Source organism: Carassius gibelio, chromosome A7 (assembly GCF_023724105.1).
Source record: "Carassius gibelio isolate Cgi1373 ecotype wild population from Czech Republic chromosome A7, carGib1.2-hapl.c, whole genome shotgun sequence".
Classification (NCBI taxonomy): Eukaryota; Metazoa; Chordata; class Actinopteri; order Cypriniformes; family Cyprinidae; genus Carassius; species Carassius gibelio.
In genome coordinates this window covers 27,578,738-27,601,358 of record NC_068377.1, presented here as the reverse complement: position 1 = coordinate 27,601,358, position 22,621 = coordinate 27,578,738, and the positions used below count along the sequence as shown (strand labels likewise).

The 22,621-nt window shown below is 36.8% G+C and overlaps 2 protein-coding genes across 2 annotated transcripts in view; one reads left to right on the top strand and one right to left on the bottom strand.

Annotated features, from left to right (window-relative positions):
• The window catches only part of LOC128017037 (cGMP-inhibited 3',5'-cyclic phosphodiesterase 3B), a 56,835-nt gene extending 49,848 nt beyond the window's left edge, over positions 1 to 6,987 (bottom strand). The window contains exon 1 of the mRNA XM_052602091.1: positions 5,903 to 6,987. Within this exon, the coding sequence (XP_052458051.1) occupies positions 5,903 to 6,796 (894 nt within the window). The 5' untranslated portion in view covers positions 6,797 to 6,987. The remainder of the gene's footprint in view (positions 1 to 5,902) is intronic.
• Positions 6,988 to 9,254: 2,267 nt separating this feature from the next.
• LOC128017035 (coatomer subunit beta) lies at positions 9,255 to 18,544 on the top strand. The gene is made up of 22 exons (XM_052602090.1): positions 9,255 to 9,417; positions 10,155 to 10,302; positions 10,751 to 10,980; positions 11,084 to 11,253; positions 11,331 to 11,445; positions 11,546 to 11,638; positions 12,366 to 12,503; positions 12,599 to 12,718; positions 12,806 to 12,913; positions 13,431 to 13,577; positions 14,441 to 14,586; positions 14,699 to 14,795; positions 15,479 to 15,639; positions 15,718 to 15,838; positions 15,917 to 16,144; positions 16,346 to 16,525; positions 16,857 to 17,001; positions 17,089 to 17,208; positions 17,312 to 17,457; positions 17,565 to 17,654; positions 17,747 to 17,902; positions 18,205 to 18,544. The coding sequence occupies exons 2-22, from the start codon at positions 10,212 to 10,214 to the stop codon at positions 18,262 to 18,264; spliced, it is 2,862 nt and encodes a 953-aa protein (XP_052458050.1). The 5' UTR covers positions 9,255 to 9,417; positions 10,155 to 10,211; the 3' UTR covers positions 18,265 to 18,544.
• The last annotated feature ends 4,077 nt before the right edge of the window (positions 18,545 to 22,621 follow it).

Genomic DNA, 22,621 nt, shown 5'->3' with positions numbered 1-22,621 from the left:
GAAGTTTTATGTTTTCAAGTGATATATAACTTCTGATGATTTCTAAAATGTGATAGAGAAAAAGGCAACGAGGAAGTTTTTTTTTTTTTTAAACAAAAGGTCAAAACTTCTGTTATAATTTAGATTTTTGAGGGTGCATTCTTGTCATAAATTAATTATTACTTTTCCTACATAATTTTTTAACAAAAAATATTGGTAAAATAGATATTTGGGAGTCTTGGACCTTTCCAACGATATATAGTTTGTAAAGATTAAATTAGATTTGATTGTAATGTAGTGAAGTAACTGTAGCTCTCCCGTTTTTCTGTATTGCTTTATTGTATTTAAATGTTCAGTTATTTTTGTTAGCCGAAAAAAAGTAATTTAACCTGTTATAGTGTATTATGACTACTGATTTTAAACTAAATTTTAATACCATATACCATGATAAAAGCATTAGCAAAAGGAAAATTTGATACATATCTCTATTACGTAATCAATTGCTTGTTCAGAAATGTTGACAAATCTTGATTTTTAAAACAAATGACTTCCTCATTAAACATTGCGTTGTGTGCACGTGTGTGTGTGTGTGTGTGTGTGTGTGTGTGTGTGTGTGTGTATGTATATATATATATATATATATATATATATATATATATATATATATATATATACACATACATATATATATATATATATATATATATATATATATACACATACATATATATACACACACATGCATGCATACATACTAGCATTCAGTAGTTGGAGTAAGTGCTTTGATACACTACATGGCACCAACTAGCTTGATGTTGATCTACGTGCACACATATTAATTCAAGGCTAAAGCGTTATGGTTGTTATGCTGACTGCTGCATTTTTAAAAACTGTATTTCAACATGTACGTAACTGACCAGCTTACAATGTGATTAAAGTGCAACCGGATTATGCGACACAATTGGCTGGTCATGTTGGGTTTCTCTGTGCAATTCTTTCTGCATTGTTTTCAGTTGCTCAGCTCTTCCTTCACCATGCCCTTTTTCAGCACAGTAGAACTAGATGTCTGACAACATAGGGAAGACTCCACGGAATGGATCTAAACAAACGTCCAATCTTCAATGCATGCTCTGTAAACAATGCTGCCTAACCCTTAATGATAAACAAATAAGAATGATCACATTAAATAAATCACAAATCTTAAAATGTCAGTTTAAAAATGTTAAAATAAAAACATGCACACTTATTTGCATTATGTTAGCTACTGCTCTAACTTTCTAGCTACCTTAAGTGATAAAATTGAAGAGGTTTCTCGACTAAAAGTCTGAATATGCATAAACAGAAAAAAAACACATTTTATTCAAATTATGTATTTTTACTGATTTTGGAAATAGAATTTTAAATAGAAATGCATTATGCAAAATCAGTTTAGATGTAAAAATAATAATAAATCAAGCTCATCACAACCTTTTTGTTATCTGAAACTAAAAATCCTTTTTTTCATCCATTCCTGACTATTTTATAGACTCTTTTCTCATACGCCTGTAAGTTAGAAAAGTGGGTATCACAATTTAATTCATACTTCTTAAAGAGTCATTATATCGAAAACAGTACTTTTTGGCCTTAACAAAAACAGATTTTTTCCAATCAGTGATTCAACATCCTCATCTGATCTGCAAATAACTGCTTCTTTTTGTATATATTTTTTGTGTGTGAGTGTGTGCGCGCATACACTTTGTTGAAATATTGTGGTCATAACTCGAGGGGCTGAATTCAATTCTAACTCTAAAACATATGATAATGTATAAAATAAACCAAATTCCATCTAACTGCATTACTTTTAGCTCAACTTCACTTCTAAAGTTAGCTATGCAAGAAAAACACAAGAAGGAACGAGGCATTGTTTGCTGCTCAGCCCCTAGCATCTCTACAATATAATCACCGCTCCATGTGCTATGTTAAATGTGACTGGGCTTTGTTATGATTATCAACTGATTTAAAGATCCACACAACATAAACATCTCAAACAGCCTTGCTACTTCATATAGTGGTCCATCTTTAAAGCGCCATAATCCTGCCATCAGTTCTAAACACAGCTCAGGCTGTGACGAACATTGGGCTGAAAATGCAATGAGTCACAGGTGGCTTGAAGAGAGAACTGGAGCCGTTTCGCACTCATGTACAAGTGAAAAAGTCATGAGACCATACATGAGACACAGCACTGAACGTAAAAAATTAAATACAATTATTCACGCACACAATAAGACCCGGCCACAGGAGAAAAACTACATAGTGCCAGTAACATAAAAGAATAAATAAATGTTGCCTACATCATTTTCTCACAGCAACAAATTTAACAGTAAAACATAAAGAAGGCCAAACCTGTGTTTACCTCAGACTGTCCATGACGGTTTTTTTTTTTTTTTTTTACAACTGATAATAAGCTTACACTCTCACTCTTTCAAGGTCTGTACATGAATGTAAACAAATGTAGGAAAAGGTTTTGTAAATATATATATATGATAAAAATATAAAAATTTCATGTAATTTCATAATTTCCCTTTCACACAGTAATGCCAATAAATTGCTGTAAAATTATCGGAATGACTTTACTGGTAAATTAAAAAATGCGCTGTTCACATGACAACGACGTTCCGTCTTTTCACCTGTAAAACACACATCAGTTTCAAAATACAGGTAAATTCTGTGACATCGTTAATGGAAAATGACCATTAAACGGCTGTGCGTCCTTATGTTGTGTTTGCAAACATGTACGGGTAAACGCAGCAAGTGTTTTTGTTGATGTTTTCATTTTTTTGTCGAACGTTCACATTAGCGAAGTTGCTTTTGGCCCACTGACATCGCATTAGATGACTTCAAACCGAAGTACACAGCACAGAGTCAATGCGCCATCTGCAACAGAATGTTATGATTGGCCCAAAGTAGATGTCTTAAGTCTGCACGTTCTGAACTTACACATGTTCATATTTGTAATCTTGTGCTGCATTCACACAAGAGCACATTACCGGTAATTTATTGGTAACTGAATTTTTGCTGTAACGAATTTATCATTTTTTTCAAAAAGGCCCTATTCACAAACTTATCTCTTAACCGTGATTTACAAGTTAAGACTGAATGAGTGAAAGGGGCTCATGACTCAAACTGAGAAAAAGAAATAAAAGTTGCACAAACACACCTATTGAAAATTTACTGTATAACAATTTTCCTTCACTAAAAATCTAAATCAAAATGTGCAATGTGCAACTTCTAAGTGCACTTCTCCAGCTCCCTTTTGATGAGATGAGGGCACACTATTTTATTGCATAAAATTATACAGAGTAGGATGAATTAAAATAATAGGGGTAAATATTTAATGGATTGATGACTGTAATTTATTTGTAGATCTATGCATAGGCCTGTCAAGATAGCAACTTTTTGCTGCATGATATACTGCCCCAGAAATATTGTGATAAACAATATTATTGTCATTTTAAGACCATTTTATGCCACTGAATACATAATCATAATATAAAAGCATAATAATGCAAGAAGGCCAACACACTTTCAAATGACAACAAACTTTTAATCCTTAAGAATATTTAGATCATGGAAATTAAGTATCAAAAGATACTTTTGAGATACCTTAAAAAACTTGAATAAATAGAAAATAAACATTTTGTAACAAAAAGTGCAAAGTAACGAGTAGAAAAAAAGAAAAATTCACAAATAATTTGTATAAAGATTTTTTCCATCTTCTCTGTAAATTAAGGGTGCACAGTATTGCTGATAAACACAATCCCTAGCAGTCAGAGGTCCGTATGCACAAAGGCACAGATCCCTAAACAAGGTCATATCTGCAGCAAATTTTTTGAAGCATTTTTTACATTTGAACTAGCACCATCTACACCATTAGAAAAAGACACAGGCGCAAGTGGAATGCAAAAAACATGGTGAAATAAACTTTTATGTAAATATAATGGGCAATACATTGCGTCACCAAAATGATTGAGGTCATGTACATTTATTGTGCGATAAGACAATATATTTATTATTGCGACACGCCTATCTATGCATTCTGAAAGCTCTCATCTCATCATATGCAAAAGTCAATTTTGAATATATTTGTCTCCACTAGCACCAACAAAAGATAGGAGCTAGAATTATATGCTGCCGCAATTCAAACAAGGACAGGATGGAATGCAAACTTAGAAAATTCCATTTACTTCCTTTCTAATTTGATATTTTATTTCCAGGTGGCCTTACAGATCCCATGTGAGGGAGAACTGATGCTACTGCTCAGTAAGAACAGGTGCTTGCAGGTCAAAATAACGTGTGAAACTGGTCATACTGAAACCTCCATTCATGAGCGTGACTGGAACAGTTCACTCATTCAAAGCTCACTCAAATCACTTGAAGCCCAAAGTGAATGGCCTTATGTGCGATGAAGTAGAGAAAGAACTAAACTCTTTAAAATTAGTTTAAAAACATGCAAAGCTCGGATACAGCTTTACTTTAAACATACCTTTATGTATGTGCAGAAATAAGACAGGTTAAATGAAAACCCAGCACTGTGTTCCAGTTGATTTACTTTACCTCACTTGTTTGATGACCTTGAATCTAGTGTTTAAACATGACCTTTTACCCTTGGCTGAGACTGACTTTTTAGGCAATGTGGGCTCGACATTAAAAAAAAAAAAAAAACCTGCAAGCACCATATCCTACTCAATGAACTAACAAAGTTTCCATATTTATACAACTTAAAGATAACAAATTGCATGTGTCTAAAAAAGTTAAACAAACAGTCTGCTGATTTTCCATTATCTAACACACACATAGCATAAACCAAATACTTTTGTTTAACCGTTTTACTTCACACTAGAATGCAAAAGAAGAGCCAATCAAAGGAGAACATTTAAAACTCTGTATACTCGATTTACGGCACAGACACTGGAACAAGTGCTGCCCCACTTTTCAAGTGTTTGAATCAATGATTAATAATGTATGTTTTGTTTCACTTCAATACGAACACAGCCTTCTGACCAGCATAATAAGTGCTTATGGATGAAAAGTATAGTTTTCCTGTAGTACTGAGAAAAGGCAATATTACTACGATTCTTACTAAACAGACATTTTAAATGTAACTTTTTCAAAATATATTTTACTGGACACATCTTCATCTTAAAAATAAAACTGTATCAGACTACTGGAACAGCTTGGGTATACAACCCAAAACGTCACATAAGTAACTAATCCTAAACACAATTTTCATCCATTTGAAACATCCTGAAATGTGCACTGTGTTCACTCTAAAATGCCAAACAACGTTAGACTGAAATGTTTAGCAAATAAAGAAAAGTTCTCATCCGATCACAGTGAAACAATCAAATCCAAATAAATTTGAGAGCTAGGCAGCAGGTAACTGACCCAATATTAAGAGCTGGTCCAACAACAATGTAAAAAATACTAATATTGTCACACTTATGAACCCTGTTGTTTATTGCTGTATAAGGGGTGTGCTGTTTTGGTGAATTGTGAAGGGATATCAGGAGTGTGTTTAGGATGGCGATGCACACTCTAAAAAATGAAAGGTTTCAAAAAATGTTGTTTACTTTTTGCAGCAATGTCATAGAAGAATCATTTTTGAAGTGAAGTGTTCTTAAAAGAACTTTTTTTGTTGTTGTTAATGTGAAGAACATTTTAAATTTAAACTTTTTGTTGAATAGAAAGAGTTCTTCATGGTACTAAAAATGCAAATAAAGAACCTATATTTTTATGAGTGTGTGTTGTCTTTTGAAGTGTCAGGAGTGTGATGGTGTGTATCAGGAGCATGATGATTTGTGATGGGTTTTATAGTGCATATAAGAAATGTGCTGGTAGGCCTATATATCAACTAGAGTTTATGGACTTCTGAACAGCCCCATACCTGTTCTCTGGATATACAGGGCAGAGAAGGTCTGCGGGGCATCTTACAACTGCCATAATAACTGCTGGACGTCTCTCCCAGAGAAACACAGCTGGACCTTCTCCTGGGTCTGATGACGGGAACTTTCTCCTCCGCGTTAGGAATCCGGCCGGCCGTCTCCCTCGGTGGGTAATAGTGATCAAAACAGAGCGCCAGCAGAGAGCCGGAGACCCCCGCCGTGCACGCCAGCACCGGCCTGAGGGACGGAGACAGACAGCCGAGGCTGGTGAAGGACAGCAGCCACACCATGCTGGCGAAGACCAGGATCAGGACGCTGTGTTTGAGTTTGAGAGTGGGGATGAGAGTGAGCAGACCCACGCAGCCTAGCACAAACAACAACCTGCCCATCATTTGCATCTGATGGTGCTCCTCTCCCCACTGCAACAAGCGCAAGACCATCAAATCCCCCAAGTAGCATGATGCTGGCAAGGACAAAAGCCAACATCTGCTGCTTTCCCTCCTCGTCCGCCTCAGGTAAAGGGTGAGGAAGAAATATGCGCAGCCGATGCTGAATAAAGGACTGATGGACTGGGAGAAATCAAAGAGGAAAGTCCGCAGCTCCGAGACGCCGTGTTCACTCTGAAAGCTCCAAGAAATGAAGCAGGAGAGCGCCAGGACTGCCAGCGCTCCCACGTACAGAGCCGAGCCGCGGAATAGTTTGGACTTGAGGATATCCTCATTGCAAAACCTACAAACGTTGAACAAAAAGCCCCTCGGATGGTCTTGTTTTAACGGAGTGACGCAGCTCTTCACATAGCCGTTCCTGAAGCTCTCCGCGCTGTTCGCATTGCCACCAACACCATCGTGCTGTCTGAATTTACTGTGCAAAACCTCTCCTTCCTCCCGCACAGCCATGTTGTCCTCCTCCGGTGCTCTTTAAACTTTCATGCCTCCGAGACAAATCCTCCGCTGTGTCAACGTTTTACTACATGACGGCAAACGCGCTCCATGGTCACTCAAACGTGCTCAGGCATTTTGGCCAGAAGGAAAAGAGGATGAAATGTTGTTGTTTTTTAACAGACTCGAGCTCGATGTCGCCGTCTAGGTGCGACAATTTGTAACAATGACTAGAGCGCGAGAGGCAGACGCGCGCAGCCAAACCGCGCCGCCTTCAATTTATGTCTGTATCTTTCATTTCTAGTAATTTTTTACTTTCCTTAATGCGGTATTTGAACAATACTGTAGAATGCTGAATGTATCTATATGCATGAAATACATAATAAAACACAGCATACATATAAGCTATGTGTGTGTGTGTGTGTGTGTGTGTGAGTGTGTGAAACTTTGGAGTCGTGTGTAGCAGGCTATGTATACATACGTTGTCTTTATTATTTGTTTATACGCACTGTTGTAGCATATGATTGAGCTAAGTCACTAATCAGTCAGGTAAATAGTTGATTATTCTGACTTACGTTTTGGCAATAACGACTCAAGCGGCCCTTATGGTTTAAATGCAGAACCACAAGAGGTCACTAACATGGACATTATGTCACGGCCGAGTTATCAACAGTTTCTTACCAACGATTGGGATCCAGAGGCTTAGTCAGGGAACCCATTAATATTACTGTATTTTATTTGTAACACTGCATACTGTCTCATCATTATTACATTAATCTAATTTTGGATGAGTTTCTCAAGTCTACCTTTTCATTCTTTCAGTTCTAAAAGCAAAATCAACCAAAAAAAAAATCACCAAATATTAACCAAATACCAACTGTATCCGTTAGCATTATCTAATGCACTGTAAGCTAACATGAATAATTGTTTTATTAACTTACATTAAAGGATTACTAAGTAGGCTGATGCAGTAACTTAACAAAATGGACCTTTACTGTGAAGTGTTGGCCAAATAATAGATTTAGGAAAATGTTATATAGTATAATTAGAGTATTTTATATATAGGGTACATACCATATTCCTTTTGGGAATTCCTTTAATTGAAGTTTACACCTCGAGGACTTTATTTGGTGATAATACTGAAGCTATTATTTGCTTGATCTAACTAATCTTCAGATTAAAAGACAAGTATAAATATATAAAGAAAAAATAAAACTGGTTCATGATCCTTTTGTCTTTGTTCAGTCAACACCTTTTCCCTTTCTGAAGAACAAAAAACAAAAACATAAGAGGGTTATAAAGAGGGAAAGTCCCTCTGATGCCAAATTCTTTAGGTAAAAAGAAGCTGTTTTCTGAACTAAGATGTGGTCTTTCCTTAACAGCATGAACACAAAGAAAGGTTTGTTTAATGGTCTTAAAATGACTCACATTTGTAAAAAAAAAAAAAAAAATCCAGAGATCAAAGTTTATGTAAATGTATATTTATCCCATAGGGAGAGCAAGAACAATTCATGCACTTGGCTGGAAAACTGGTTTGAATGATCTCAGTTCAGTTCTCAATCTCAAATGATGTAGACTAATGCTGGTTCCATAATGCATTGAAACTGACCTCATTTAGGCTACTTTACTTCTGTGTTGCAAAACCCACGGCTATCTTAAGAGCTTTTCCATGATTCCAACTGAACAAGTGAAGTGGTTGAATAGACAAGTTAATAAAATCATCAGTCATTCTCGTGTGAGGATCATAATGTATCTTCCCATTTGTATGGAACTGATCAGCAGGAGGCTATAACATTACATACACAAATGTATATGAATGGATAGTGTCCTGGCAGAAAATTACCAGTATCTTTTCCATTTTTCTACAGATTTTCTTACAGTGTAATATGACAAAGCATATGCTATATAATTTGTATTATATGAGAAATAGACTATATAACATTTATCTAACAGAAGTGCATCAGAACAACAGCAGGGCCTATACAAGAAATTATCCTTAACCTATTTAAAATATGTTTAAAATGTTATCATTCAATATCTATATCCATTTTCTCAAAAAAAAAAAAAAGTTAATGTAAATATATTAGGCTAATAGTCCAATATTATTCTATTTGTGTGTGTATATATATATATATATATATATATATATATATATATATATATATATATATATATATATATATATATATATTCTATTTTGCCTTTACAACTAGCTGAAATAAAATGTATTAGGGTATTTATTTACTTGTTTATTTGTAATGGTTTTGGGTTTAATTAACTATGAAAGCCCCGTTTCACATCAATAAATTCGAATAGCTTGTGTGTTTAACCTTTTCGCTTTAGACATTCGGTTTTAATTTTTCCTTATACATCTTGACCAAGAAAGGAAAATTAAGCATAATATTCCAGTATAAACAAGTAAAACATAATCACGAACACACACACGGCTCCAGTCACGATCATACTGTGTACTCTGCAACAAACCTCGCGTTTGCGTAACGCTCCGCGTGGTTTGAACCGTCTGGCTCGCTGTAGTATTGATGTGGCCAAGTCAGTCAGGTTCCACGTCACTCGAAAGAATCTCTCCAGACGCGGATGTGCATACAGAAGAAGAGAGAGTACTAAGACCTGTTTAAAAGGTAATATATTAGCAGTTCTACAAGAGAGCACATTAATAAAATACTTTTTTTTTGTTATTTTGAGTTGCTTCAAGCATGGAAGCACTGGTTGTCAGCTCTCGGTTTTATCGCAGACAGTTAAGTTAGCGTGCTAAGCTAGCTGCTACTGTAGCAGTGATGTCGACTGATCGCGCAATCGGTAATTTAACTGTATAGTATTAACTGTGTTATCGAGATGTGTTATTGAGCAGCAGTGCTAATATTATCTCGTTTTGATTTTATATTCACTGCACAACATGATACAAGTTGGTCTTCTGCCACACCTGGCAAACTAGCTGCTAATTCGATTAATCCTGGACTGGATCTTCATAAAAAAAAAAAAATCTTAACAGAGTAGAACCTAAAATCAAGGACGCCGTTAGTTGCTTTTATAGTTTGGCCCTGCTTTATGTCATTGCATGTATACCTTGGAAGTACCACAGTGTTCTCTGAAGTACTTTGAAATGAAACGTAAATATAAGGTGCTCAGATATGGTAATCATTTAAAGGGGCACTCTATTTTTTGAGTATTTTTTTGCTGATAACAAAAAGCTTTAAATATAAAAATGAACAGCACTCTGAGTAATTTCACTGACATTTTGTACACTTTTCTATTCTGCATGGTGCAGGGCAGTACCAAGTTTGCAAAGGATGACCTGCTGTGACATAATGGACTATTCATTTAACCCTTTAGTGATGTGTTGTAACCTGTGTTTTAGGTAAACTCGTAGGCAATCTCTGACTGGAGTCTCGTGAAGAGAAAAAGAGCTGACATCATGACAGCTGCGGAGAATGTGTGTTACACTCTCATCAATGTCACCAATGACTCTGAACCACCATCAGAAGTCAGCTTGAAAGCTGATTTAGGTAATATTCATGTGTGGTCATTTATTAAATGAAATTACATTTATGAAATTAAAATAAGTCAAAAATGTTTTTTAAAATGTAATTTATTCTTTTGATGCCAAAGGTGAATTGTCAGGAGCCATTGATCCAGGTTTCAGAATCACATGATCCTTCAGAAATCATTCTAATATGCTGATTTGGTGCTCAAGAAAATTTTTTAGCACATTTGTGCTGCTTCTTTTGTGGAAACGTATATATTTTTATTAATGAAAGTTCAAAAGAAGAGCATTTTTTTCAATGACACATATTCTATAACAATGTAAAAGCCTCTGCTGTCACTTCTGATAAATTGAACAGGTCCTTACTGAATAAAAGTACTAATTTCTACGAAATATTTTACTGACCGCAAACATTTGAAAGGTAGTAAATATGGGTAACCGTTTTCCTCCTTTATTTTTTGTCAAAACAGAAAAGGGGGAAATCAAAGCCAAGACAGAGGCTTTGAAAAAGGTCATCATCATGATCCTGAATGGAGAGAAACTTCCGGGCCTGTTAATGACCATTATTCGGTTTGTGCTGCCTCTTCAGGACCACACAATTAAAAAACTATTACTAGTTTTTTGGGAGATTGTTCCCAAAACTACTCCTGATGGCAAACTTCTTCAGGAGATGATTTTGGTCTGTGATGCCTACAGGAAGGTAGGCATGAACTATGGAACTTAATGTGTATTGCTTATTTTAAAGATTTATCTTGTGTGCATTTTTTTCTTTTAAATATGCCTTCTGTGTCGTGCATCTATAGGATCTCCAGCATCCCAACGAGTTCATCCGTGGCTCCACCCTGCGCTTCCTGTGCAAGCTGAAGGAATCTGAGCTGCTGGAGCCCCTCATGCCAGCAATCCGTGCCTGTCTGGAGCATCGTCACAGCTATGTACGCCGCAATGCAGTCCTGGCCATCTACACTATCTACAGGTGTGTTGTTGGATCTATGTGTGCAGGGGCCAGAAACAGACATCAAAGACATTTTTATTTTTTATTTTTATTTTTAGGAACTTTGAGCACCTGATCCCAGATGCTCCTGAGTTGATTCATGATTTTCTTGTAAATGAGAAAGACGCAAGCTGCAAGAGAAATGCTTTTATGATGCTGATCCATGCAGATCAGGTACACAGTCTTATTATAGTTTTTTAAAAATTACATTTTTAAGTGCAAGAATGGGAATCTCTTGAAACTATGTACCTGTTCTTCTAATACATTATTGCAGGATCGAGCTTTGGACTACCTTAGCACCTGTATTGATCAGGTGCATACTTTTGGAGACATTCTACAGCTCGTCATCGTGGAGCTGATTTATAAGGTGAGGTGTCAGTTCACATCTTATCATTCTTGTTTAACCCTAAGGGCAGAATTGCAATTTTAATATAAAACAAATAATACAGACCACTCACTAAATATGGGTGCAGACATCACATAACAGTAGGAAACATTCTGAGATTAATCACAACAATGGTTGCACTTTTACTGCCTTCGCTTAGTCACACAAAGCTAACTAACACAATTCTTAAGTTTTGGAACAAATCTTATCTATTTGCAAAGTAAGTATTAGACATGACATTTTTTTCCCTTTTATTTCGATGTGTCTAATGGTGAAAAAAGGCTTACATGCCGTTGACAAGGCTTATGCCCAATGAATGCTTTGGGCTTATGAAGAAAGTGAAGTATACCCATGCGTTTACACTGGTGTTTTGAACATAAATCATTTTTATAAGTGTTGCAAGAATGCAGTGCTGGGCATTAGGGGCCAGGCGTTATTCCATTGGTCTCAAACAATCAAGCCTGTTCAATGATTGGTTCAAAAATGATTTCAGGTATTTTGACATCATTGTCTCGCTGGTATAACAATTTTTTTAAATTAAATTAGTATTAAAATTACTGCATTAAATTTAATATGATTTTACAGGAATATGTATTTCAATGTTTAAATAGTCCAAATATTAAAATTTTTCATCTTTATCACGCTGCATACTGGCAGATGGTCATTCACATTCTCACTGTGTCTGTTTTATATCCTTCTGTTTGGTTAGGTCTGTCATGCCAACCCTTCGGAGAGAGCTCGTTTCATCCGTTGTATCTACAACCTGCTGCAGTCGTCCAGTCCTGCTGTAAAATATGAAGCTGCTGGAACTCTGGTTACTCTGTCCAGCGCCCCCACCGCCATCAAGGTACAGCATCTAGCACCACAACTGTTCCCATATCATTTTTCTGCATGCTGGTACATAAATGGAATGACTTAGTATACATGTTCTTTGTGTTTCAGGCTGCTGCTCAGTGCTACATTGATCTGATCATTAAAGAGAGTGACAACAACGTCAAGCTCATTGTTCTGGACAGACTGATCGAGCTGAAGGAGCACCCCACACATGAGCGTGTGCTGCAGGTACACTTGAGTTCAGCACTTCATTTGGAGACATTCGTTCCACACATCAAACCTAACAGTATGCCTGGCGCTGTGTTTTGTTTTTAGGACCTTGTGATGGATATTCTGAGGGTTTTGACCACTCCTGATCTTGAGGTCCGCAAGAAGACCCTACAGCTGGCCTTGGACCTGGTGTCATCCCGCAATGTGGAGGAGGTGCGTGTCAAAACCTGCCACTCAAAAATTAACATTGTCATCATTTTTATTCAAGTTGTATGATTTGCGTTTTTTAAGAGGAACACAAAAGGAAAACTGCTGAAAAATTCAAATTAACAGGGACTGTAAATTACCAAAAAGCACCATAAAAGCACTATAAAAATCATATGCATGGAAATATGGAAGACTGGAAATGCAAGGTTTCACATTCCACTACATTTCGAAGTTTAGGAAACTTTTGTTTGTTATTTAAGTTTGGGGAAAAAGGCGCCACAGAGCATGATGTCATATCTTGGTCAGTGTCTGAAATTTTTTAAAATCTAATGTGATCACTGATTTTTGTGCCATATTCTATTACTTTATTAGTGTTTTTTGTATGATATCAAAGTTTGACATCCTGGATACCCGTTTACATTAAGTCTTTCATGCAATAGTAAATCTCTACTATTTATTGTTAAATGATCTTTTCCATTCAAGCAGGGGTCCTGAATTTTTTTTCTTTTTTTTTTTTCTGCAGCTGGTAATAGTGTTAAAGAAAGAAGTCATCAAAACCAACAATGTGACTGAGCACGAGGACACAGACAAGTACAGGCAGCTGCTTGTTCGCACCCTCCACTCCTGTAGCGTGCGCTTCCCTGACATGGCGGCCAATGTCATCCCCGTGGTACGTCTGTTGAGTGAACACTCGAAACACTCTTGATGCATTTCAGTCATTTAAAAATATACATTACTAGCAACAAAATTGAAGTTACACAATTCACTTGATCATTGGATCTTTTAACATTCATTGTTAATTAGGGATGTTCCAAGGGTCTGGATTGGGGCTGATCAAGCATTCCTTTAACTGATCAGCATAAACTCTCCTAAGCCCAATCTTTATTTAATGTCAGCTATCATGCCGGTGACATGCAGTAGATGGCAGTATTCATCTTCCGGTAGATTTGGCAAGAAATTTCAGCACGTTTGAGCTTCCATGCTCAGTGTATTTGATGCACGCTTTTGTAAATATCACTCATTCATTTATCGTTTACTTTATCATTGCCATAAAGCATTGCGATGAGCTGCGTCTGGCATCAGATTTGACTGTTAGGCTAGCACTGACACTGCAAGCTTTATGCTTTTTAAACATATCTCCACTTTTTTTTTTTACTTATGTTTTAATTATTCTGCTTATTGTATATGTAAATTAAAAGAGGTTTACATCAATAGTCCCATATTCTGCCAATATCTTTATGTAATATGTGCAAATATATACATGGAGAGAGTGTATTTTATATATATGTATACTTTACTCTGTGCACAACTCTGTATCCATTGGATTAATTTAAAAACCATTATGTACTTGAATTGTGCATCAAACACTAGAAATATACAAGTATTGGAATTGGACTCTGTATCCGCAGATACTCAGTATTCAATGGGTTGGATAAAAAAACAAACCTGATCGGGACATCCCTATTGTTAATCCATCTAGCCCTTTGAGATCTTCCGATGTTTGATGAACTCACATCTTTACTGTGTCCACAGCTGATGGAGTTCCTGAGCGACACTAACGAAGCGGCCGCGGCCGATGTGCTGGAGTTTGTGCGTGAGGCAATTCAGAGGTTTGACAACCTTAGACCTCTCATCATTGAGAAGATGCTAGAGGTGTTTCACGCAATCAAGACGGTCAAGTAAGAAATGCTGCTTAACTGCTTTCTTAGAAGTTTGATAAAACCACTTACATAAGTTCTAAAAGGGATCGCGACGCATTGCAGTGATTTTAAATCAAGTTTTCTGTTGCAGGATTTACAGAGGAGCTCTGTGGATTTTGGGTGAATATTGTAGCACTAAAGAGGACATCCAGAGTGTCATGACAGAAGTCCGCAGATCTTTGGGAGAGGTCTGTAGAGCATCAGTTCATATCGCTTTGTTACATCCAGTGCTCCTCATTAACACTTGTCTGGAACAACCACCAAATTAACAGCAACATTCCTTGAGAGTGTGGTTAGTAAACAAATGAAGTTGAAAGAAATTGAGTCGAAGGGTTTAGGGTTAAATGGTGTTGTAATGGAAAATAAAAGTGATGAAATCAAGACAGAAGTATACATGTTCTCATGTAACTGGAAATATTTGGGAATTTCAGGAATGTGATTTCCAGGCCTGGAACATTCTTGAAAACTGATAATGTCTTAAAATATCTTGGACACTTCTATGGTCATTATAAAACTGAGACAAACTTTATTTGGCTAGGAACTATTATTTTGAGTGCGATCGCTGTAAATGTATTTTTAAGAACCAAAAAAAAAAAAAAAAAAAGGCTTTAAAAGTCATAGAGAATTGAAAGTGTGGGAACCCTGATTATACCATTACATATTTTACTAATTATAAAATTTTATAACATTATATAATAAGTGACATATAAAAATATGCTGGTTTACAGAAAAAACACAGTATAGGAGTCGCAATACACAGTAATGTACAATATACATAATTATAACTGCAGTGTTGTAAATTATACAGAAATGTTGATCCTGAATAGTGCCCTAAAAAAATCTGTTTTAAATCATGATCTTTTTTTTTCAGATCCCAATTGTGGAAAACGAGTTGAAAAAGGAGTCTGGAGACGTGAAACCTGAGGAGGAGGTGTCTGTAGCTCCAGCTCCTAAGCTGGTGACAGAAATGGGCACTTACGTCACACAAAGTGCCCTGAGCTCCTCCAGACCATCCAAAAAAGAGGAGGACAGGTCATCCTCTCCCCTTATTGACACATTATGGAGATTTTCCTCCGTATTACATCTCTAAATCATCCCTTTGTTCTGTAGGCCTCCTCTGAGGGGTTTCCTGATGGATGGAGACTTTTACGTTGCTGCCTCATTGGCCACAACCCTCACCAAAGTGGCCTTGCGCTATGTTGCCCTTGCTGAGGACAAAAAAAGGCAAAATGTAAGTTCAACAGTGACTAAAATAGAATTCTTGATGTGTCTGATTGTGGTGGAATAAATGTTGTTTTGCTGCTCGTAGTCGTTCGTGGCGGAGGCTATGCTGATCATGGCCACCGTGCTCCATCTGGGCAAGTCGTCTCTCCCCAAGAAGCCCATCACCGATGATGATGTGGACCGGATCTCACTGTGCCTCAAGGTCCTGTCCGAGTGTTCGCCCCTCATGAATGACATCTTTAACAAGGAATGCCGCAGATCTCTGTCCCATATGCTCGCTGTCAGACTGGAGGAGGAGAAACTGTCTCAGAAGGTAAACATGTTTTCCATCGTCGCTTCCTGGTAGTTACTGAATCCAGAAATCTATTAATATGGTGGTATTATTGGTTCATTTGTGTAAAGATGTAGACAAACATATTATCAGATCATTTCTTATATAGATCACAAGATGAAAATTGCTCGTTCATTTTGACCATTATATGTAATTACAGTGTTGTTGTTTTTTCTCTTTCAGAAAGAGTCTGAGAAGCGCAATGTAACGGTTCAGGCGGATGATCCGATCTCCTTCATGCAGCTGACCGCTAAGAATGAGATGACGTCCAAAGAGGATCAGTTTCAGCTCAGTCTGCTGGCTGCTATGGGCAATACTCAGAGGAAAGAAGCAGCAGACCCTCTGGCCTCCAAACTCAATAAGGTCTTTGGAAGATTTTATATGGATCTGTTTGAATCTGTACAAGACATCATTTTATTATGATGACTAGTTGACTAGAGTAGATGACTAGAGGTTGTTTGTAGTTTGTCATCATCTACCACCAGAGGGCATGTTGGTTCAACTGATCAGATTTTAACACTGAAGTGTCAAATCATGCAGGGGGTCAAAAACAATTTCTCATCATATAATATTTCCATAGCTTTGCTAATTGAATTAAAATAAAAACTTTTTCTTTTTAGTTTGTTTTGTCATCTTTAGGCCCCCTGGTTGAAAACCACTGTCCTAGACTGAGCCATCTCATGTTTTCTTCCAGGTCACCCAATTGACTGGTTTCTCAGATCCAGTGTACGCAGAAGCTTATGTCCATGTCAATCAGTATGACATCGTCCTGGATGTCCTGGTCGTTAATCAGACTAGCGACACCCTTCAGAACTGTACCCTGGAGCTGGCAACACTAGGTACATGTTGATCCTTGGATTCATAAGAAATGACTTCATTGTGTGTGTTCAGTGCATGTTTTACTAAAAATGTTCTCCAATCTCCAGGTGACCTTAAATTGGTTGAGAAGCCATCTCCTCTTACATTGGCTCCTCACGACTTTGCCAACATCAAAGCCAACGTGAAGGTGGCCTCCACAGAGAATGGCATCATATTCGGAAACATAGGTTTGTGGACTATCTCTAACTGTCTCTATTTATACCTCTACTGGGTCTGTTGTTGAGAAGGGACCTAGAATCACTTTAATAAACGAAAACGCATGTTTTGCAGTATACGATGTATCAGGGGCAGCCAGTGACAGGAACTGCGTAGTCCTCAGCGACATTCACATTGATATCATGGACTACATTCAGCCGGCTTCCTGCACAGATGCTGAGTTCAGACAGATGTGGGCTGAATTTGAGTGGGAAAATAAGGCAAGTCTAGAGGACTGGTGAATTCTTTGCGGATAATGGCTACGTTAATCTCTATTGCGTTAGAGGTAATATGTCTGGAATTTGTTCTGTGTTTTGTTTCCACACAGGTGACCGTCAACACCAACATCACAGATCTGTCCGAATATCTCCAACACATTCTTAACTCTACCAACATGAAGTGCTTGACCCCAGAGAAGGTACAGTACTCACTCGATGAGACCAGTAAACACCTCTAGGATTTTTTAAACGTTATTACAATCATATCAATTTTTTTTCTTTCGTAACTCAGGCGCTGTCCGGCATCTGTGGCTTTATGGCAGCAAATCTCTATGCCCGCTCTATATTTGGGGAGGATGCCCTTGCAAACGTCAGCATCGAAAAGCCAATTCACATGGGTCCGGATGCCCCAGTCAATGGCCATATTCGCATCCGAGCAAAAAGCCAGGTGAATTTGGATAAGCATTTATGAGTCTACAGATATGAATAATGATTGAGAATTTCGGTAGGGGGCTTAGTTTACTTGCGGCCACTAAATTTGTAACTTTTTCTTGTTATCAGTTCTTTTAATGTTCTATGAGTGACAGAAAATCAAATTACACAGCCACCTTTGATGTATAGTCATTTGTATATTTTAATGGTCAGTTACAAAGACGTAATTTATTTTTTTACACCTGTCAGTTCTTGAATTTTGCTTATGTAATTAGTCACTGCACGACTGATAATTCCTCTGTTTTTTTTTTTTTATAGGGTATGGCTTTGAGTCTGGGTGACAAAATCAACCTCTCTCAGAAGAAGTCATTCTCATAAATTTCAGAATCTGAGGCCATTGAAGTAAAGGGCGAGATTCAACTCAAAAGCGCTATGGTTATTCCTATGTCTTGTCTTTTTTTTCCCTCTATCGCTTGTCTCTCCAGACTGCCGTAGACACACAATGCTCTGTGACCAAGATCTGCTCTCTTCAATCCCTCAAACTATGTCTGAAGGGGATCATTGGGACATTTTCTACCAACATGACTCTTCTTAACTGCTCTAAAAGGGATTGACCCTGTTAATCAGTAATCTGTTTCAATAAACATTGCACACCATATACCAAGCCTTTGTATTCTCTTGTTAATGAATGGTGTTACAGCGGCTCTTTTTATGAATTGGATCGTTTGTAAGTAGTCGAGAACAGGCCTGCTCTTTATCCACAGTCGACGCATAACAAAGGATGTGTTCTCTTGAAAAAACCTTCTGGAATTTTGAGAATTTTGTTATGGTCTCCTGCCTCTTAGATGAATTGGTCTCATAAGACTTGTGGTCAGTCATAACTTTCATGTCTACATGGTGTATAATAATATTAATGAAAAAGGCGTCATGATTGTGCCTTCGCCCTGAGTAGATCGGCATACAAGGAGGCACATTCGTTTTTAATCGGATATACACTATGGTTTAAAGTGTGGTAAAAACAATAATATAGTATATGTAATAAGTATTTTTACTTATTTTAAAATGCAATTTATGGAAAAGCTGCATTTTCAGCAGCCATTACTATAGTCTTCAGTGTCATAGAATCTAATAGGCTGATTTGGTGCTCAAGAAACATTTCTTATGGACATCAATGTTAAAAATAGTTGTGCTGCTTAATATTTTTGGGGAACTTATAATGTATTTTTTAAGACTGATGAATAGACATTATAAATGTCTTTATTCTCACTTTTGATCAATTTTATGTATCCTTCCTGAGTAAAAGTATTACTTTCTCTCTGTCACACACACACACACACAAAAACATTTTACTGACCCCAGATTTTGATGTAAATGATCCATTAGATTGAAGTAGTTTCCAGTTTCATGTAGAGTGGAGGAGATGGGTGTGAAAAGTGCTGATGTGACCATATGTAAGTCCGACATTTAATTCCGTTAGGCTTTTATAACGAGGAATATTACTTGTATAAAATTACATTAATGGAGTTTTATGAGTTTCTCAAACTTGAATAGTGTTACATGTACATATAAGCAAATAAAGGCCTGTGAAAATGAGGTAATAAAGTTCTAAGCCAAGACTAAAAATGGAGAAGATCAACTCGTACTGAACCTTTTCATAAGTTGTTGCAATATTGTGCGACAACTGAAAACATTACTGTTCTTCTATTCCTCCGGAGCAAAACTCATAATTGAAGCACTCAAGACTCTCCATCTGGCTATGAGACAAAGCTGGAGCTTGACTGGTTTCATTTGACACATCATTACAGCTTTTTTTTTCAGAAGAATGCAATTTCAAAGAGACTTTGATCTATAATGTAACTTGTCTGCTCCTTTAGTTTTCATGAGACACACATTTGATGTTCATCACGTCTGTAAAAGGTAGACTAATATTTGATTGTAAATCAGAAGAGAAACCTCTACGCCCCGGGGGATTTTTAAATGTCATTTTTAAGAATAGGATTAAAGTTCTTTCAAAACTACAAACCCTATTTGTATAGCAGTTTAATTCAAGAGAGATGATAGTGTAATTTCACTTGCTATTCAGTTCAAATACTTTTTGTATCATTAGTCTTGTGAGCATTGCATTGAAACTGATGCCCTTTACCCTTTGAAAATGCTGTGTACTATGTCAAGTTGTTGCTGTTAATTTGTGTTCTATTCGTTTAAAAAAAAAATGCTGCAGTGATTGCTTAGCCTTATTAGTCATTAGTGGCCATATGAGTTGTGCATCACAAAATGACAAAGCGCTAGCTACAGTTTCTGTTTTCATATTACAAACACAGTAGGTGACTATACATGTATAGTAATAATGAAATTGTATCTGCAATGTGAGTCATGGTGGGAGAGTTTAGACTAAGATTTTTGCATAAAGAGGTTTTTGTTCCTTTCATTTATAATACTTTTGTTGTTTTGTATTGATTTTCATCTTGCATTATAATTTATAAACTGTAAAAGCAATATCACACTTGCAAGAGAATGCCCCACTGCTAAATGGCCATTATACACTCATCCTTCTTTAATGTACTGTATACTGCTGTTTAAATGTTTGGGGTCAATGTTATATAATATAATAATATATACACACACACACACACACACACACACACATATATATATATATATATATATATATATATAGTTTTATTGAGCTAGAATGCATTAAAAGGTTACTCCACCCCAAAATGAAAATTTGGTCATTAATCACTTACACCCATGTCATTCCAAACCCATACAAACTTTGTCGTCTTCGGAACACAATTTAAGATATTTTGGATGAAAACCGGAAGGATTGTGACTGTCCCATAGGCAGAATACTTTTTGAATGCAAAGAAAACCAAAATAATGACTTTATTCAAAAAGTCGTTTCCTGTGTCTCTCCCCACATCACCATTGCACCATTTTGGAAAACACCTGCTGAACTACTGAGATGCTCTTCTGTGTCAGCCACGACACAAGGATGTGCTGTTTTCTTTCAAATCAAAGCGTTAATACAAATAAAAAGTGTATACTTGTGCCGTGGCTGACACAGAGAGGTGTACACAGTTTGCATTCAGCAGGTGTTTTTTTTAATGCCTGTACGGTGATTCGGAGAGACAGAGGACACAACTTTTTGAATACAGTCATTATTTTTGCATTCTTCACATACAAAAAGTATTCTCGTTGCTTCATAACATTACGGTTGAACCACTTATGACAGATGGACTATTCTGATGTGCTTTTCATCCTTTTCTGGACATTGACAGTGTAACTTATTTGGCAGTCAATGGGACAGTCACAAGCCTCCCGGTTTTCATACAAAATATCTTAAATTGTGTTCCAAAGATGAACTAAGCTTTTATGGGTTTGACATGGGGGTAAGTGATTAATGACAAACTTATCATTTTTGGCTGGACTATCCCTTTAAATCAAAAGTGACAGATATTTGTAATATGATAAATGATTTCTGTTTCAAAGAAATGCTGCTCTTTTGAGTTCTATTTATCTGGGATCATTATATGGGATCAAGTTGTTTCACATAAGAGAGGTAAGTAAGGCTGGCAAAAGCTGGTGATGTGAACAGACAACATCCAGATGTGTTATGTGCTATTAGACTAATAAAAGCAGTATAATTGATTATCTCTGGTACTGAATAAAGGGTGTTCAGAGGGTTCATTCTGTATAAGACTGACATCTCTTGAGAGGAGCTGGAAAATTCATAATTTTCAGATGTTTTATGCAACATGTACACTCGTTATATTTTTTGTTTCCAGGATTGTGGGAGGTGGAAAGAACTCCTGTTGTTGCTTTCCTCCCGGCGACTGCAGTGGGGCGATGTGAATCATGGAGTTCTGAATTACGAGTTAATTAAAATTCCTCAAATTCCTCTGGGCCGAGAGAAGGAGTCAAAGGGGATTGAACAATTCTGCTACTCAAAATAATATCTTTCCGATGGTTTGTGTATGAGCTACTTCATATGCAAACCATTGCGTGCAAAAAAAATTGAGTATGCAAACCACAGTATCCTTTAACAATGGCATTTCTGGAGTTCAGTGGTATAGTATTTACAGGATTTACATTGCACAGCTGATGCTTCCTCGTGTTGTAAAAGTTCTTGCTCTGTTGATTCACAGCCCCTTTTTGTGAAGACCTACAGAGGTCATACTACCAAGTCATGAGGACTTTGGGGTTTATTAAGATGGGTCATTGTGTTAAGAGTATAAGTGTCTGGGTCACTCTTCTGCAGCTGTGGAAATAAACAACTCCATTATAAACCCTGCACATTCAAGTGGGTGGAAAAGGGCTTAATTGTTATATTTATCACATACACAGGTGCTGTGTTGTTGGTTGTCCACTTCAGATTTCCATAGACAAACTCATTTTAATAAGTTTCCCACAATCTGAAATTATATTGTATAACTCATTAAGGAGAATAAAGTGATCGAGAAACAAATAACTCATACAATAAAAGAGAGTAAACATACAGTGAGATCCTTCATTTTCAATATGGATAATATATAGAATAGACCTACTACAGATCCACTGTCACCAATGGTCTTTACGATCAACTTATCTCATGATGCTTTTTTATAAATGCAGCCCTGCAGTCTTTAATGGGGAGTGTTGCTCATTTCATCTCTACAGAATCCCCCACAGGTACTCAAGAGAATATATAAAAAATATTACCATGTTGAAAAAAAAGCCCAACAATGCAGGGAAT

Coding starts and splice junctions, on each gene's coding strand:
- LOC128017035 (XM_052602090.1), top strand. CDS start 10,212: ATGACAGCTGCGGAGAATGTGTGTTACACTCTCATCAATGTCACCAAT. Junction 13,578..14,440: donor CGGCCAATGTCATCCCCGTG/GTACGTCTGTTG, acceptor CTGTGTCCACAG/CTGATGGAGTTCCTGAGCGA. Junction 17,209..17,311: donor CATCATATTCGGAAACATAG/GTTTGTGGACTA, acceptor CATGTTTTGCAG/TATACGATGTATCAGGGGCA.